We start from the raw sequence: 19220 nt of genomic DNA, 5'->3' as shown, positions 1-19220 counted from the left end.
GTAGAAGTAAATTGATACCAATAATTCAAATTAAGTTCAAAGTAGCACCAACTCAAAATAAGTTAGGTAATGATATTAGTTATAGACGGGAAATTCAATTTATCCAAAATAAATAAAATTTGACCTATTTTAAAAAGTATATAGTAATTTTAATTATAAAGAAATTTTTTTTTATTTTCTTTCAACTATTTTTTATACATATTTAAATATTTTTAAAAAATTAATTCACTAATAATAATTTTTTTAATTATTAAAAAAAATAATCGTTAAACTTGATCAATAAGAATTATAGGTCAGATATCATTTTCTTTTATTTAATATGGGCCAGTGTTGATAAGAAAATGGAAAAGTGCGAAGCAAGATGTGTTGAAAAGGTGCCAAGATTCCCGAATCTGTGGAGGGATCATTCTACGTGATATATGGTATTATTAAAACGACAATGATGGTCCTCGCGGGGACCATTCTCTATGTGGCTGACATGTGCCTATTTTCTAAATCGATACCCTTTGTCTCATGGATTTTCTATTTTTCTCTCGCAACACTCTAACCACTCTGTCTCTGTCTCTTTTAAAAATCACCAAACCATATAAAAAACGATAGCGATATTATTGTGTCTGCAATCTGCATCAATAAAAAGATTCCGAGCTTTGTTATTTATTATTTCACATATTACATTTTTTTTATTTAAATTTTTTATTCTTAAATTTATTAAATTATTCTATTTATTATTCATATAACACATATTTAATAAGAGAAAAAAATAAAAAAAAATATATAATATGTAAAGATGATGAATATAATTTTTTAAAAATTTTACTGATCATAAAAACTTTCTTGCTGATTATTTTTAAAGACAGATGATAATCTTCTTACAAATTTTTTAATAACCATTTTTTAATTATATTTTAAAGATAAGATAATTATATAAAATTAATATTATTTTAAGTAAACGTGACCTTTAATGATTGATGTTGAATAATCATTTTTTTCAAATGTTTAAATCGATAAAAAGAAATAACGTTAATCATTTTAATTCACATTCCGAACAATAGTTAGTTGTAAGCTTGTATGAGGTATATATTGTGGTGTTTGCAGTGGTAGTATGCTTGCTATTAACCTAAACCATTCTTCCTGCTTTTAGGGCTGGTTTATTCAGAGATGATATAAGATGGTTTTAGAGAAAATACAAAAATATAAAAATATATATTATTAAAATATTATTTTTAAATATTATTAATATTTAAAAAATTGAAAAAGTTAAATTATTTATTATATTTTATGTAAAAATTTAAAAAAATTATAATGATAAGATGAGATGAGATGAAATATTTTCTAAATCTAAACCGACCTTATTGTTTTTTAGTGAACCTTATATCTTGTCTTAATAAAGCTTTTCGTAGGTTTTAATTGAAATATAAAAATGTTTGATTAACAAAAAAATTTATAAAATAAAATAAATAAATTAACATGACTAGTTGTGGTATATTAAACTATAAAAATATTATATTATAATGTAAATTTCATGTATTATATCTAATTATATTAATTTATAAAATTATTTTTATATATCTCTTTATAAATTTAATTGAGTTGATAGAAAATAGCGATAACTAATAAGAAAAATGATAAAAAGGAAATGAGGTTATGAGATATATAGAAATTTTATATTATATTTAAAAAAAAAAAAAAAAAAAGAGAAAACTCCATTTAATGCGACGAAGATAGGACATACTAATGTCATTGTGCGGCAGTGAGGTCAGATGATTCGCATTTATTCGTTAATTAATGAATACTTTCTTGGAAAATGCTGGTGCTCCCGCTGGGGCTCCCGCTGGAGCTCTAGTGTATTTTATATGTGTATTTTTTAATTTTTTTTTTATATAAATATTTTTAATAATTTTTAATATTTTTAAAAAATAAAAAAATTCATAATATTATTAAATAATACTTTCTTAATCACGAAGTAAAATAAAAAATATTTTTTTAATATTTTTTATTTTACTTCATAATTAAAGAAGTATTTTTTAATCATTTTTTTTTACTTCTTGATTAAGAAAGTGTTTTTAATAATATTTTATATTTATTTTATATTTTAAAAATATTAAAAATTATTAAAAAAATTTATATAAAAAACAATTTAAAAAAAAAACATAAACAAATACACGCTACAGCCCCCAGCGGGAGCTTCCAGCGGGAGCCCCCAGCGGGGGCTGTAGCACTATCCTACTTTCTTTACTCATACGCTGCTCAAGTCAAGTTTTGCAAGAACCAGAAACAGTAACTATTTCCTAGAGGCTGGGCTACGTTTGGGTAGTGAAACTATTTAAAAAGTGTTAAAAATATTTGTGAATAGTTATGAATAGAGATTGAAGTAAGTTTGTTGAGAGTATTTTGAGTTGTTTAGATGTACGAAATATATTGAGTTATTGACTTTTAAATAGATAATTGAAAAATATATGGATTTTATCAATAATTAATTTTTTTAACGATAATTTTATTTATATATAATAGTGATAAATAATATAATGATTTTATTTTTTATTTATATATAATAGTGATAAATATTATAGTGATTTTATTTTTTATTTATATATTATAGTGATAAATATTATAATAATTTTTTAAAAGACTTTGATACGAAGATGATTTATTGTGTTTGGTATATAGAGTATTTTTAATAGTATGATAATACTTAAAAAGTATTGAAATATGTTGACTACCCAAACACAATTTAAATTACAAAATTATCATATATAGATAACCAACTGAACATGCAAACGATAATACAAGACATAGGAAACTTCCGACCACGGGTGATGGGAGCTTGGAGAGTATTGGATGATGTGGGACTCAGAAGCTACAGTCCGACCCACCTAACAATTTTTATTTATTTATTTTTTTCATTTCTTAAAATTTTATAAAATATATTAATTCAAATTATTTTACTATTATTTATAAAGAATTTTATTATTATTTACAAATCATTTCATCACATTTCACTATTCAAATGATGTATAATAGTTAAGAAAATATTTTTTTATTGAGTTTGTGATTTTTTTTTAATTTTTTAAAAAATATTTAAAGGGTTTAAAAAATTATGTATAATGGTTAAGAAAATATATTACTCGATTGCTTGGAAAGAAAACAAGGGGGGCCGAGGCCTTCAACTTCAAGGACATGCATTTCTTTGTTAATAGGAAGGAAGGACAGACTGTCTTTTCATAGTTACAGAAACTCACATGGGTGGGGACTGGGAGTTCACATGTTGGCCTGATGCGGACTCTTCATGTGAACATGGAAATTAGGATCTTTGGAAGTTGGAACTTTCCTTCTCCCCCCGCTAATCATCCAAATCTGCTTCTTTTGTCACACGCACACATATTCACGCTTCTCTTTTACCCCTCGGAAATGTAAATATCACAGCTTATTTACAGTAACACAAATGGATGTATGTTATCAACCTTTTTCTCTGCACTTTCTGTTTTTGTCTTGTTTTCAATTTTTATAACTTTCGTGAACCGATCACAGATCCTGATGTGATGATGTTAAAGGACGTTAATAATGGGCCAGGCCTTGCTTGGGCCTACAGCCTTAATGGTGAACATTGATTTTGGGCTCAGAAATAGAAGTATAGGTATTTAATGGCGCATCCACTTGGGCCACTGACTGGCCTCCACCACCATCCTGCACTTTGATTACACCAAAAGCCATACAGTCGATCCAAACTATTTATTTAAGCCCACAACATCATGATTCATGATTATGGGGAGACTCCCTTTGATGGGCTATTGAGGATGGATGGTGCTAGGGCCACTTAGAGCCCACCGAATTTTTGTACTGGGTGCTGACTAGTCACTAACCTTCGAAACTACTCAAGAAGAATGCGAGTCATGCGACTAACCGTTAACCCAACGGTTCAGCATCTCTAGTTATTTATTTATTTAATTATTTATTTTTTTTTCGAAATCGGAGAGATCGTAAGGAGAGACAGGTTGTGTTGGCCACCAAGAACGAGGATCTAAATTCTAACCAACTTTGTTCGTGTTTCGTGTGTTCTTTTCTTGCTATGCTTTTCCGAAAGGTGGATCTCTCAAATCTAACTCAATTACCACATCTCTTTCTATCTCTCTCTGACATGGACGAAGTGATGACGGCTGGTGATGCGTCGTCGAGCTTCCGATCTGCATCATTTGAGCCGTCCATCATCCCCTCCAACCTCCCTCTCCTCTCCGCTTTCCTCGCTTTCTCTCTCGCCCAGTTTCTCAAGCTCTTCACCACCTGGTAATACCCCTCTTTCCTTCACTCTTGTTTGGGTACTCAAAAAGTAAATGGGAACAAAAAAGAAAAAAACACTCAATTTTAATTTTTTTTTTATTGTATTGTTGGTGGGCATAATTTGGCATTCTCCATTTTGCGAGATATCAAAGAATTTTTAGTGAAAGTTGGGCTTAATTGAAATTTGATTCTCTTCTGAAGCTCATGTATTATGTTTAAGTTTTTGTTTAATGCCTCAAACATATACTATGCTGCTAGACGTGCAGGTTCAAGGAGAAGAAATGGGATTCAAGAAGGATGTTTGGATCAGGTGGAATGCCCTCATCACATTCAGCAACTGTGTCAGCTCTAGCGGTTGCTATTGGCTTGCAAGAAGGAGCTGGAGGACCAGCATTTGCTATTGCAGTGGTCTTGGCATGTGTTGTATGTACTTGTTAACCAGGTCTTGTTCATTCTTTTTTCGTGTTAGGCATAGGCATGCTTGCTTATATCTTCTGCTTTAATCTTCGCCTGTGTATATGAAAACTTACAGCAAGAAAAGGAAGCTGATGTGATGTTTCTTGTGTGATTAGGAATTTCTGTTAGGGACTTCGTTATTTAAGTTTTGTTTTGTTTTGTTTTATGGAATAATGGAGTAATTACAAGAAAGGATTGATTTATAGGACTGCGTTCATTGTCACGCTTGGGGAGTCCACGCATTTGCTATCGTGTGAACTCCTTGGACAGGAATGTGTGGTTAATTTGCCCATTTTAGCATTTGTACGAACCATTGGTTGTTGTAGTTTTCATGTTTATCAGTATCATCAATGTCCATAAACTTATCTGCGTTTGGGATGTCTGGACTCTGAATTGATATTGATGGTTCATTCCAGGTAATGTATGATGCTTCTGGAGTAAGACTTCACGCTGGTCGCCAAGCTGAAGTAAGGTCATTTATTTCTGGCAGTCTAGCTCTTTGTTGCTTGCAAGTCTTTATTGCGATACCAAGAGTAATTGGGGGGTTTTTAGTGTACTTCTGTAAGAGACCATTGCATTTTTCAGTCATCAGTCATCTGTCATTGTTATCATGAGATCTACATGTCCTGTATCTGTGATTCTGTTGATTACGACACTGAATGACATTTTCATAGCTCCTATAACGGAAATCTACTAATTTCACTTGATATATTGTTAATTGCAGTTACTAAATCAAATTGTGTGTGAGCTACCTCCGGAACACCCTGTCTCTAATGTTAGACCTCTACGAGATTCACTCGGTCATACTCCGCTTCAGGTTTGTTGCTCTTGTTTGGTTTACATTTGTGCAGACGAAGTTATTGGTATGGTCCTCATGTCAACTACATTGTAGTATATTATTAGTGTGGATCAAATTGATTCGCTGAAAAAAAGGAGAGTAAAAGGCTGTTGTGTTTGTCTAATTGTTACCATGCGGCTGTGACATGATGGATTCTTAAGGGAAGACCACCTTTGATGGCCGATATGCTAACACACTCATTACGCTTCCTAGGCAGTAACAGAAAGATGTTGAATCTTTGTTCTTCTTAGATTTTGTACCTTGCCGGGTATTTCATGGTGGAAAGAAGAAATAAAAATGAGACTCTTGTCGGGAGGTGGGATAATTTTCAAGGCATGTGGGGATCTTACGGCTTACCCATTTGATTTCCTGAACTCAAATGAGGAGCAATTTTCTTTGGAGGAGAGAACCTATTAATTTTTCCAACCATCAATCTGCCTTTTTTGAGGTCATTCTCCTAATAGTTGATCCTCTAGGCTCTATGCTCCACGTGATTCTCAGCTCATGCTTTGAAACATGCAACATAGAGTAAATCATCCCTATCTCATTGATGCATTGGAAGGATTTTTTTTTACCTGCATGCTTGAAAATCTTGTAATACTTGTAATATAACTATAGATGAATACTGTTCTGTTGGTATTACTGCAGGTCGTTGCAGGTGCCATGTTGGGTTGTATGGTAGCATTCCTCATGAAAAGTTCCATTTAGCGGGGTTTGATATAATGAATGGGAGTGCTTAGGCCTTAACAGTGGACAATGAAAAACTTTTGATGTCATTGCAAGTTTTCCTGCATACAGAATTGGAATTGAAAAAGACAAGTTTCAGAACAATGTAAATCTACTTGTAATTGTTTAGGGTCTGAGTTTGATGTTTGCAAACATGTCTTCAAACGGCTTAGCTAGATGTTAAACATACTTGTCGCAATTTTTTTATGACCCACCCACATCCATTGTCTTCATACAATCAAGGATCGATGATGAGAACCAGCTTCAGAAGATTGTTCTTTCTTATATGTCGAATATTTCTATTTTTTGAAGAGATTTTAGGATCAAATGAGCCTATTTGACTCAAGTCTCTAGACAGTTTTTGACTCGAGTCCACAAGGGAAAACTAGTTTTAGTGGTAGCAAAATTTGATCCCGTTTGGACAGTGAGATAAAATGAAATAATTTTAGATGAAAATTGAATAAAATATTATTTTGTGATTTAAAAAGTTAATTATTTATTATATATTGTGAAAATTTGAGAAAGTGATGAGATAAAACTGTTTAAGACCTAAATTAAATTCTAAACAATTTTTCCTCTTTCATGTTTTGATCTTTTAAATGTTTTTTATTATTTTGTATTATATTTTTAGAATGTTTTATGCATATGACGCACACCCGACCGGTCAGCGACTCTACATAACCCATCATTGGTGTTTGACGTGGTGCTTTTAATGGTTTACTGCCGGAATTTTGACAGAGACTCATTTTTGTATTCAATCCAAGTCAAGAACAGCCACTGCACCTAGTGTATTAAAACATTTCACTTTAAGTATAATGTATAGAAAATGGAGCTAAATACTTAAAACCCTATATCTCAAAGCTCCAAAACCTCCCAAATGTGACAGCTTCTATCTCATAATTATTCTAAACTGAGAAGCAGCATCACAGATAATTCGATTCATGTAAGGCACGGATTAAATATGAAGCAGCGGAACTATCTGCTTCCTTTATTCTTGACTTTTCATCTCCCAGCATAGAGAAAGTACCTCCTATAGTTGCTACTTGAACAGAGCATACAAATTTCCTCTCATGTGGTGGACCCGCGTCCTTCTCAATTCTGCAAGTTATAGCAAAACAACATTTTAAGATACAGTCTCTACGAAGATAAAAAAGGAAAGTGGGAATCTGAAAATATGGAATTCTTAGAATATCCAAGGTAGGTGGTTTTGGGAGAACAGGCATGGAGGAAATAAAAAGATAGCTCATTCATTGAAAGAAAAATACACATAATGAAATTCGAGTCTACACGTATTCACAGCACAAAATCCACTAGCTGATGTGAACTTGACCTGCAAGACAGAGCACTATCCATGCTTCTAGTCATTATAAAACCAGTATTCTCAATTCTGGTTCTTCACAAGATGCTATGCCATCGTCTTCATCATTGACACGGGATATGTATATCTTATGAGTAATATTATATACCACACTTCCATCCCTCTTTCATCCCACTACATAAAATATGGCACATTTCTCACCATTGGATGATAAGTATTTTTCATACCTTATATATGTTTCAACTTACGAAAGTAATTGGTCTATCATCAAAGAATTCAGAGCACACAGACAACGTAATAATAAGAAAACCACATTCTGTAAGAAAAAAAGGAAAAATAAATAATATCATGGGCACCAGATCGAAGAAGTCAATCATAATACAAATTAGATAAAATGATGATGGTGATAATATATATATATTCTGATTCTACAGCTCACGATGAAGTATCTCTACCTGTAAATAGGCTTCGGCCACTTTTTCATACTGCATAGCTCATGCAACTTTTGTTTCGCACCTTCAATCTCAAATGATCCATTGAGCTCAACCGAAAATTGAGGTGGCCCAATGTTAATGGGCATGGACTGTGATAACTTATGCAAAGCTTGCTTTGCAGCATTAAGCTTTGACATTTCCTTCTGCTCGGACGAACCCGAAGCAACAAACACCCCATTGACATATACACTAGCAATATTCTTTGCCCCCTTTCTCCAATGCTTGATATCAACTCTCTTCCCTTGCTTCTGACACAGCTCAAACAACATTGTAACCGGTTGGGGTTGTTGCTGCAATTCTTCAAGAGTAATAATAGGCTCCAAGAGACCCCTAAAAATCTACACAATACAACAACCAACACCTTCGATTATGCAGACAGGAAGACTTGCAAGAAGATGCCCTAAACAAGAAAACAGAAGGACAGAGATCATTTCAGGGGAACAATCGGTTAAATACACACCACCCATAATCTTTGCAGGTCAAAATTGATGTCAATGTATATAGCCGCTGCCACAGACTCTACAATGTCAGCAAGAATCTTAGGGGCTTTTACAGTACCACCATATATAGCCGTATCATCTTCCTTACTGACTGCATCAACAAACTCTTTAACCTGGAAAAATAAAACAAAACCAATTGTGCAGAAAAATTAAGCACCAATCTTTTTTCGTGTTACTTCAATTCTAAAAAAAATATCCAAAGTAGTCCAGAATATTCGATAAATAGCAAACCAATAAATAACGAACACTTAAGGTATCATTCCCACTTTCTAATTCAAAGAGTGCCTTCATCTCTTTTCTTAGTGAAATTGAAGCAATCAATGCATATTCATAAACTAACAATACGTTGTTAAATTTAATATAGAAGTACTAAATCCGAGTTATAAAAAAAATAGAAGGAATATCTGAAGCTATCTAAGAAAGGAACAGCAAGAGAGAAGAATGCGGTTCCTTGCTTTCCAACTGATTCGGATTACTATATGCCCGTCTAAAAAAACCAAAAAGAAAGAAAAGACATATGGTGGGAGAGATGCAAAAATAAATTGGTCCCTGCCCCTAAACTAAGCCGTGTATAAAATCCTAAATCGATCAATACCGCTGCCGTATACGGTGTAGGCAGTCGCACAAACAATCAAACCGAACACACACACACACACACACAGAAAGCACAGTATGGGTTTTCAAATCAGTAAACTTATAAACACTTGATCATCGCACTGTTTACAGTAGCAGCCACTGCGGTAGTCATAAAAGTCTGCTTTGACAACGCTATACAAATAATAAGACAAAAAGTTAACAAGTACCTTATCATCAATAGCGGCGGATTTGTGCCTCAGGTAGCGGTAGAGGCGGTGTCGGACGGCAACGCGAGCAAGTTTCTCGGTGCTGATATTGGAGGCTCGTAGGAGGGAGAGCTGACCGGGATCGAGATGAGGGTAGGCGAGGAAGACGTAATTGGTGAAAGCGAGGCCGAGGGCAGCGTCGCCAACGAATTCGAGGCGCTGGTAGGAAGGGAAGTCGGTGTAGGAGGAGTGGGTCAGGGCTTCTTCAAGAAGCGTTTTGTCCGTGAAGCTGTACGAAATGATATGCTCTACGGCTCCGACTGACGCCTCCATGTCGGCCGAGGCGGGGCGCAATGCGGCCGACGAGAACCCCGGGCTCGTGATATTGAGGGGGGGATCGATGGCGTGCGAAAAGGGAGATTGGGGAGAACCCCGGTGGGGAAGGGGGCGGCAATACGCCAGTGCTAAGGAATGCTTGTATTAAAGATTGGGGAGGGCCCCGTGGGATTTTTTATTTTTATTTTTTACTTAAGTAAATATTTTTTAATAATAAAAATCTATTCATCACAAATAAAATATAATAAATAATTTTTAATTATTTAATATTTCAAAAGATATTGAGTTAACCCGACCCGACTATATCCGAATTATACGAAATATTGGCTAAACAACGTGGTTAAAATATAATTAAGAATACATGAAAATAAGTTTCCATAAATTCGAGTCGAGCCTAATCATGATTTATTTCCGATTTAAATTGATATCCAAGAGTTCCACTTACAATTGGACAGAAAAAATTACTAAAAAATTCAACACACACGTCAGCAAGTAAAATCTTACTTGTAATAGCTCAACCCCCCAACACTCACAAAATATATTGTCAAAAAACGTTTTAACCCTAAACAAACTTTAAGGCTACATGAAAGAACGACCAAATTGGCTTTTTTTTGCGTGTTTCATCCCAAGTTCAGCAATTACATACAGGAAGTATGACTTTTGCTAATTGCTGCTAAAAGATGGATTGCGCAACTCACTGTACTGCCTAATCTAAAGCAGAAGAAAGAAGAAAACAGATTAAAAGCCTTAAGGGCATTGCATAATTTTGATTTAGTTCACCATCATATGATCAAATCCTCCCCCGGCTTGAAGAGCCGGAACCCGATTTACTCCAACATTGTGAAGCAACTGTTGTAGCCACCTCCTTGTTGTGGGATCTTCCTGCAAGCAGAAATAAAGACCATGAAAATCGAAGCCAGCCACAACAAATACACCCCCTTGGGAGAATTAGGGGATTGCTTTTGTCAAAAAAACTTGGGAGACTGCAATTCTAGTAATACTTTCACTTTCTATAGCTCTTACTGAATGCAAATACACCCTTAACATAAAACAGTAGACATTCACCATTCCAAGCAAGGACAAGGACAGTTATCAAACATCATTCCCTCATCGAAAAGGCTGTGTGTTACCGTGTCCATTAAGAACATTACATTCGTATTCAGGATCACAAATCATCTATAACAATAAAGCTCAATTGGAAATTACACAAGGCCAAAGATTGTGGAGACAACTTTAACAGCATTGAGATTACAGAACGAACTTCAGCTATGTAACCAATGAGGGTAGAAAAATATACTTACTCGAAGACAACCACTGAAGGTAGCATCTCTTAGCATGTCGGGAAGGCAACTTCTTAATGCATCACAAGCCCTGCAACATAAAATCAAAGAACACATCCATTAGAAACATAATCAAGAAAAATGTCTAGGGACATAAGAACAGAGGAAAAGGATGTGGCAGCGGTAAATGAGAACTGGAACTGCAATCTGCTTGACCAACCTTGGATTATCTGACAATCGAAGATAGCATCGAATAATATGCTTCAACAGACGGGACGAGGGTTGCTCAGCAAGGGCTGCAACCATGTTCCCCAAAACTCGACCTACTGCAAAAAACCGTTCTGCGGTGGTACAAATATAATCCAAGCCCACATCATCCAACAGAATTTTCTGAACTATAAATGTGGCAACCTACCATCATAAGACTTTTTATCAGATACGTGTGAACCTTAAAATATGATACTGGGTAGTCAGGACAAGGCTTGCTTGGTTAAAAATATGGTGGCAAATGAGCAAGAAATGTGCCTCCATTTCGGCATTTGCAGATGTTTCATCACATAATTTATTCATGGTACTCATCTTTTGCTTCCCATGCAGCTTGGCAACAACATCCATCAGAGACATGGACATAGTAGAAATATAAAAAGATAACACATTTTTTAAGGGGCAACTTTTTACTACGCTGAGACTATCAAGTAGGAACAAATGAGATGCAGCACTTAAACTCTCAAAATCCGTTTCATGCTCAAGTGACATCAATGTCCAAGTAGTGAATTGAGGGCAACGAAATCAGGATACTCAACTGTTTTTGACAATTCACTGCCCATTTCCATAGTGCGTAGGCACAATGGAATTATTTCTGTCGAGAGAAGGAAGCTAATAACTTCTGTATCATCAACCTGGAAATAGAAAAGAAAAAAGCTCTTTCAAGACATGGTAGTCAAGAGTGACAAGGTTTATGAGCAAATAGTAAAGAAACGCTACTTACCATGATACTTAATTTTATCCTGGTCCATGTGAGTGGGTGAGTAGGGGTGTGTGTGTGTGTGCGCGCACGCCGCATGTGGAGAGAGAGAGAGAGAGAGGCACACACAAGTGGGAGTGAGTACAGAACTGCAAGTATATATAAATTTAATAAGCAGAATCACCCGAAACTCCTGGCAGATGACTATTAACCCAAGAAAAAAGAGTTGCCTTTTTCATATAATCTCTTACATATAGTTACGTTTTTTTAATTATTTTATTCACAGAGTTCAAAATATTTCATCAAGCTATTGCTACATGTTTACATACAACTGCATTGATCTTAGAAAAAGGTGAGTCACCCTTATACGTCTATTCTTTAGTCAGTGCCCACATCTCCCATCCTCGGTGGCTTCTAAACTATGCATGGAGGGTTCCAAACATTGCATCTCTCTAGAATTGATAATCTAACTAATGTTTCTCTCCTGAGATCACATGTTGCGTTATGCCTTAGGTGTGCTAGCTTTATAATAGATGTTCTGATATTTTACAGAATTTATGTTTTTGAACATAATGAAACTCAAAAAGCAAATTATCACCATCATTGGAAGTTACAAAAACAAAAAGAATGTTGATGAGTTCACAAAATATAAACGTCAGCAAGGACGAAATACCTTTACCAAGGCACCAATGACACCCAAACTAGTCAGCCTCAAGTACTCAAACGGCCTTGACTTACTTGTTGTATTGAGGAAGGGGTACAGATATAATGGTATATGAGCTGCAAATGAAAAAGGTCGGTAAGAATCCATTTCTTGAAACCTGAACATATTATTTTTTTCTGAGCTCTTAGAAGGGTGCCAGAAGATGATCTTCATTATAAAGGAGAGTTCATAAGCTTCTCTATTTCTTTTACAATTATTTTTTGAGCAATAATGGTGTTCATTACCAGAAGCAAAATGGTCAATGCACAAGATGTTCAAGGTTGGTACTGACAAGTAACATAAGAAACCAAAACTTCAAAAGATGTCATCAAACCAAGAAAGCCACCAATAACTATGGAAACCACTTATATATAGAGCTCTTATTCGAAATAATTGATCTCATCTATCAGCTACATCAGAAAGAGCTGGGATTGCTGCTCATATTTGTGGCCTACATCAGTGGTTAAGCTTTGTTCTCTCACAGGTTACACAATTCCATCATGAATATTATACAAGATTGAAGCAGTTAAGAAAGTCTTCACATAGTGAAGATACCAATAACATTACCATTGAGGAACAACATCCTTGTGTCTGGATGAGAGGCTACACACTGTTAGAAAATATAAAAAGAAAGCAAAGCATCAGCATGACCTACAAACAAAAGATTCAATAATAAAAAGTAGTTGACACAGCCTTCACTTGTCCTCTAAAAGTATAACACATATGTTACCGCTGCTAGGCACTAATTGACAAATTCTTCTCAATTTATTTAAGGCCAAAAGAATTAAGTATGCTAACATATTTAAACAAGCAAAGGTGCTTCATCAACTCTACTGAACAGCTTAACTCGTAACTCACCTTTTTCAAAGATGGTGAGACCATTTAAGTCCAAAATTTTTTTGACAAGTCATTTTAAGACCAAACATAAAGACAAGTATAAAACTCAAATACAAAGGGAAAAAACATTCTACCTGAAGAAGGGCAAGAGCATTACAAACTCGATTTGATTGTGCAGGAGTTAGATTTGGTGGTGATAAAACGGGGTATATTGAAACTATCTCCTGAAAGTAAGAATGGTTCAACATCAAATCCCATTGGTGAATCACAAACTGAAGTACATCCAATTTTTGGAGATTTTAACTTCTAAAAAACAAAGGCAATATACACAGTTACATGAGAAAAAAGTCTTGTTTGTGAAGACTGATCATTAAGCATAAAAATCAAAAGTGAAATGAAAAAACCTTCACATGCAACGACATACAGAACTGTTTTTTTTTATAGGTTACGACATACAGAACTGTTTAAACCCTCTGTATCAATATTCACAACCACCACCAAAGTGACAAGACGGATTGGCCATTTATCAACTAGAAATACAAAGGACCATTAAAATAAATAACATAGATACTTTTTGTTTACTCATCCAGCATCACTTTCCTCCCAACAGATTAATATACACAAGATTTGTGGTCTCTCATCTTCTTTTTACATTAAGTTCTGCAGTTGACACCTCTGAAGATCATTGATGTGTTTGTTGGTAAGGCATGGCAACAGATTGATTTGGAATGCTACTCCTCCATGCATATTGTGGAATATTTGGAGGGAGAGACAAGACTTCTAATGGTGTTGAGCAGCTTCTCAAGATTAGGCTTAGTCTTTACTTATTGTCGATGGGTAGGCTTAGGTTGCGTTTGGGTAGTGAGGTGATCTCAAATATTCTGTGAATAGTAGTGAAAAAGTAATGATAAAATATTGAATAGTAGTGAAAAGTAGTGAAAAGTAGGTGAAAAGAAATGATAAAATAATGAATAGTAGTGGAGTGTCATGAGGTTTTAGGGGTGGATGCACCCAGCTTTCTTCTTTTTCAGATTTCATAAACTAGTTGGATTCTGCAGGCCAGATTTTATTAATAAGCAAAAAGGGTGTTAACAAGTACAGAATTCTGCATGTATTCATTAGCTTAACCTTTTTGTATATATCCTGTATAGTTATGGGCTCTCCTTTTTTTTTGAAAAAAAAAAAAACACTTCATATTTATAATGATTAATGACAGGCAAATTGTCCTAGCAACCAAGGGTGAAACTACAAGGAAATTATTTTATAAGTCTAAGTACATAAGGTGCTAAGCTAAACAAATTCATGCTTACAGAAGGAGAAAAAAGAACCACGAAATTAAATAATTCATAACGAGCATACCTGACTTATAAAAAATAAAGAGCATACCTGTAAAAGTGCAGCAATAGTACCAAAAGAATTCCACAACAATGGAGCCAAATCTTGAAATAATTCTCTCTTCTAAAATAGAAAAAAGAAACAAACATGAATTTATTAGGCATACCTGTATAAGTGCAGCAATAGTACCAAAAGAATTCCACAGGGAAGGAGCCAAATCTTGAAATAATTCCTTGTTCTAAAAAATGAAACCAAGGCAGACACAAGTTTACAATTGCAGTATTCAACAGCTAAATCACATATCCATTCAAAGCAAAGAACAAAGGCATATTTCACACAAAGATTTCAACTAAACCAGTGCACAAGTTTATACCCATCACCAAGTAGTTCATTATCTATATATACGATTCACTTGAGATATCAAGAAAAAGAAAAGACAACCCAAAAAAAGAGTTTTTTCGACAAGAAAATAAGCATTTTATCTCATAAAGGCAAGTATATAGGGATCTCACTGTCAATAGGCATCACAATATGGTTTCATACAATTAGGTAAATTTACCCCAATGGTTATGGAAAATTACTTATGTTCGAGGCATATTCAGATTTAAAGAGATTAATTTTAAGCTTCTAAAGCGATTATGACATTCTTTTATTATTATTATTATGACATTCTTTATTCTTCTTCCCAATTGGAGAGTAGAGAATTAATGCCTAAGTTAAACGACAAAGAAGATCTGCAAGATGGTGTTTGAAAGAAAATAAATCATATCATATTCAGATTATGTAACACGTTAATTCTTCATCGAGTACAAGAAATTATTACAGCTAAATTGGTAACTAATATTAAAGGCATGTTGTATCAATTTAAGTGCTGATGAAGTCCATGTGTTGCTAATTGTAGATTAGCATAAGGCTCAAACGAAGTAGCTCCAGATGAAAACTAGACTGCATCAAAGTTAGAGAAAATCTTCAAACATATAATTTCAAAGTTGCTGATTGAGGTCCTGCTTGCTAACATGCTCAAAAGGTCTCACTCTTGGCCACAACATGTCTCTTTCAGGTATCATCTATAACAGCACAAATTTGAGGTTGTGGATCAAATTCAAAACTGCTTACATGAAAGTCTAGAAAACATTTGCATCCATCTAGAATACATGCAACTTTACAAGCAGCGCGTAGGTAATGAAAGTGATGTTTGTCTTGTTTGAGGAAACCAGTACATTATTAACTAGTCAACTATGTTGTTTCTATGGTCTGAATTAGCCACCTGATGTAAACATTTTGTACTCTTGTCACCCTCTTTCAGCCAAAGAGTCCTCGATTTTTGTATCCGACTCACCTTCTCAAAAGGAATGATCCTCTCCAACTTTTTAATGGCCTTAGAAATGCTCATCCTCTCAATCTCACTTGAGTCTCTTTCTTCTTCAAGAACATCAAGCCCTCATAGTTAATCCATAAGGAGTTGGTTTGCTTCCCAACATGGCCAAATACCTCCTCATTCCATTTCCATAAATCTAGCTTGGACAAAACTAGGGGTACCTTGGAAATCACAGGACAACCACCACTGTTTCACCTTCTTCACAAAACCCTCAAAATTTCAGCCATATGTTTACTCCGAAAAACATCATCACAACCAAGCAATAAAGAAAGGTGGTCTGAAAGTAAGGAGGAGTCAGTATAACGATTTTTTCCAAATCTATGAGAATAGACCTCAACGGAATGCACATCTATTAGAGTAGAGCAAGTTTGGGAGGTGGGAATGATCTCTTCGTTCTTTGATTGTTTGTACTCTTTCAGATTGAGAAGAGGTGGAACTGATAAGATCTGTTGGATCTCTTCCAAAAGCGGTATCTTTAAGGTCAAGTCTTTCTACCACATGCTTTGGCCCTCCTTTCCCATGGAAGAATAAGGTGCCTCAAGGGTAGAGTTCTTTGTCAGGATGGTAGAGTAAGGGAAACTATTAAGTGGGATCATGTTCCAGCGGGTGGTGGACTTGATGGCTGCTTGGTGAAATTTCCTAATCATCATAGCAATTTAGAGGTTTGATGGATGGTCCCCTTGCATTTGATGTGGTGCATTTTTTACTTAGGCGAGAAAGTAAAAAATGCACCACATCAAATGCAAGGGGACCATCTCGCCAAATGTGGTGCATTAGGCGAGAAAGTAATGCTTGGACCTTCGTCAATTGTTAAGGGAAGTTCTTACAATTAAGAGCCATTAAGTTTAATTCTCTTTCTGTATAGATGGCAGTATACAACAGCTTCCATTCCTTTAGCCATTAAGTTTAATTCTCTTTAGGGACGTTCTTCATCCCTCTAGATACAAGTTCCCTTTTGTGTATTTGGTCGCAAATTAACTCATCAAAAAGAGTATTTCCATCTTTCCTTTTAGAATCAGTCATGTTTACAGGAAGGGTAATGCCCTTGCAGATAGTCTTGCCTCTTGTGGAGCACTTGGCAACACAATAAGCCTCTCAACGTCTTCAGCTTCCAAAACATATTGTTGGTATCTTAGCTTTAGATCGAGCAGGTATCCTTACATCCTTAGCCTCCGGCATTAATCATTACATTTCCTTTTAATCTTTCCTTTTATATCTCAATTGATTGTATTTTATCAATAATGGCTTCCATATAGTTTCCATAAGAGCTTAGTTTTGGGATTTGGTTGTAACCCCAAGCTCCCTCCTGTAAAAGATATTTCTCCATCATAAGTGAGGTTTTATTAATAAAATTGTGATACCCTCCAACCCCTAGGGCTCACTCAAGTGACAAAAGTTTTAGTCTTGGTGGTACGGTCCCTTGAGGTCTAAATTTCAATCCCTTGGGGGTATTAAACAATTTCTAAAGGCCATCGAACAAGAGGGATTTTCCTCTAATTACCAAAGATTAGTCAGGATTTTGTTCCGAACACACAAAAATATGAGGGGAACCGTCCAAAAAAAGGTAGTTGCATCTAAAATGGGCAACGTATAACACATCATCGAATCCAATCTCCATGCACGGTGCAACTATTTGATTCAAACGAGGCAAGCATCTCGATCGGGATCAAATAAAAAAAATAACTTTTTTTTCCTCAGTTTACCCGGCGACGAAACACCAGTTAAACAAAGGCTAATAACATCAATCTCCGATTATTCACAGAACGTAATCGGAATTGAGGTGACTAGAAAACTTAAAAACACATCATTCCACATATCCAACACAGAATGAAAATAAATCCTATAATTGTCGAGCTATATATCAGAAATGGTGAAAATATTCATCCAATAAGACTTGTTAAAGAAAATATCCTCCAAGAAAAGAAATGATAAAGTCGAATCGTGGCAATATGGTACCTTAGAGAGTTCGAGAAGAGCGTTCTCTCGGAGTTCAGGGTTGCTGAGGTCGAGGACCAAGTGCTCCGCCGAGGCCATTTTCCGGTCCTTGTTCGCCGGAGCTCCGGGAGCGCTTGGGACCGACACGCTCGGACCTCCGAAGGGCGCGTTCATGGAGAGCGATTGGGGCAGGTTCGACATCGACTTCGGCAATCTTAACTTTCTCACGCTTCCTTTCACTCTGTACTGAGTGAGACGGACCCAGGAATGGAGAGAGAGCCGGCCACCTGCTTTGCATGCGCGTAGGACTCCGGATTATACGACAGTTGTTTGGTAGTGAGACACGCGCTGTCTTGTCGCCTGCGGCTGCTGTTTAGAACTTGCTGTACAAGAAATCGACCTAGACTGACTCAAATCGGCTGCCGATGTCTAGAACCGGCCGAAATCAATAGAGAATTGATCGACATTCAGCAGAGAATAGAATAAATTGATATCGATTAGTTCGGATCTGGTTCAAACTGTTGAACCGTTAGATTAAAAAAATATTATTATTTTTTATATATTTTTTATATTTAAAATAACGTCGTTCTATTTAAGTTTAAGTAGAACGATATCGTTTTAATTCTCTAGCTGTGTTTTAAACACAATTGAAACGATATCATTTGATATCCGTTTTATTCATGACGTATTAAACAAAATTAAGTAGAACGATACCGTTTGGTCTAAAAATAGAGTAGCAGTAGAGGCGGTCCAAAAATTAAGTAGAATGACCTAGTTCCGAAATTAGGTCATTTTATTCTTCAAGCTTATTCTTCCCAAAGCCGCAATCTCATTTCTCATCCCCCCCCCTCTCTCTCTCTCTCTCTCTCCCCTCTCCCCTCTACAACACTCTCTTTCTACTCTCTCAGATAAAGCTCTTTGATGAACCAACCGTAAACTATCAAAGAATTGCCGGTATTTCTCCTCCCTATCGATTGGTTTCGGCCGGTTTCCTCCCCCAACAATGCTACATCGGTCGGCGTCGATTTTGCCCCAAAACCGCGTCGAAGGGGTCGATTTTCAC

The 19220-nt window shown here is 35.4% G+C and overlaps 3 protein-coding genes across 4 annotated transcripts; 1 reads left to right on the top strand and 2 right to left on the bottom strand.

Annotated features, from left to right (window-relative positions):
* The first annotated feature begins 3942 nt into the window (after positions 1-3942).
* LOC108993950 (uncharacterized membrane protein YuiD-like) lies at positions 3943-6580 on the top strand. The gene is made up of 5 exons (XM_018969024.2): positions 3943-4281; positions 4542-4698; positions 5148-5198; positions 5456-5548; positions 6218-6580. Exons 1-5 carry the CDS (start codon positions 4067-4069, stop codon positions 6275-6277), a joined length of 576 nt encoding a protein of 191 aa, XP_018824569.1. The 5' UTR covers positions 3943-4066; the 3' UTR covers positions 6278-6580.
* A 428-nt stretch (positions 6581-7008) lies between these two features.
* LOC108993929 (ribonuclease 3-like protein 2) lies at positions 7009-9887 on the bottom strand. Its single transcript, XM_018968987.2, has 4 exons — positions 9411-9887; positions 8568-8720; positions 8069-8445; positions 7009-7393 (listed from the first exon to the last, which is right to left on the bottom strand). The coding sequence occupies exons 1-4, from the start codon at positions 9720-9722 to the stop codon at positions 7219-7221; spliced, it is 1017 nt and encodes a 338-aa protein (XP_018824532.1). The 5' UTR covers positions 9723-9887; the 3' UTR covers positions 7009-7218.
* A 325-nt stretch (positions 9888-10212) lies between these two features.
* Positions 10213-18639, bottom strand: LOC108993937 (CCR4-NOT transcription complex subunit 9-like). 2 transcript variants are annotated; one of them, XM_018969001.2, is made up of 9 exons: positions 18179-18639; positions 15011-15082; positions 13644-13733; positions 13240-13282; positions 12643-12749; positions 11809-11904; positions 11226-11416; positions 11027-11096; positions 10213-10607 (listed from the first exon to the last, which is right to left on the bottom strand). In XM_018969001.2, the coding sequence occupies exons 1-9, from the start codon at positions 18356-18358 to the stop codon at positions 10497-10499; spliced, it is 960 nt and encodes a 319-aa protein (XP_018824546.1). In that variant the 5' UTR covers positions 18359-18639; the 3' UTR covers positions 10213-10496. The 2 variants fall into 2 exon arrangements, with proteins under 2 accessions (XP_018824546.1, XP_018824554.1); XM_018969009.2 differs by lacking the exon at positions 15011-15082 and adding an exon at positions 14896-14967 and having other exon boundaries at positions 18179-18624.
* Positions 18640-19220: the final 581 nt, after the last annotated feature.

The sequence above is a fragment of the Juglans regia genome, chromosome 9 (assembly GCF_001411555.2).
Source record: "Juglans regia cultivar Chandler chromosome 9, Walnut 2.0, whole genome shotgun sequence".
Lineage (NCBI taxonomy): Eukaryota > Viridiplantae > Streptophyta > Magnoliopsida > Fagales > Juglandaceae > Juglans > Juglans regia.
This window is presented reverse-complemented; position numbering and strand designations above follow the sequence as displayed.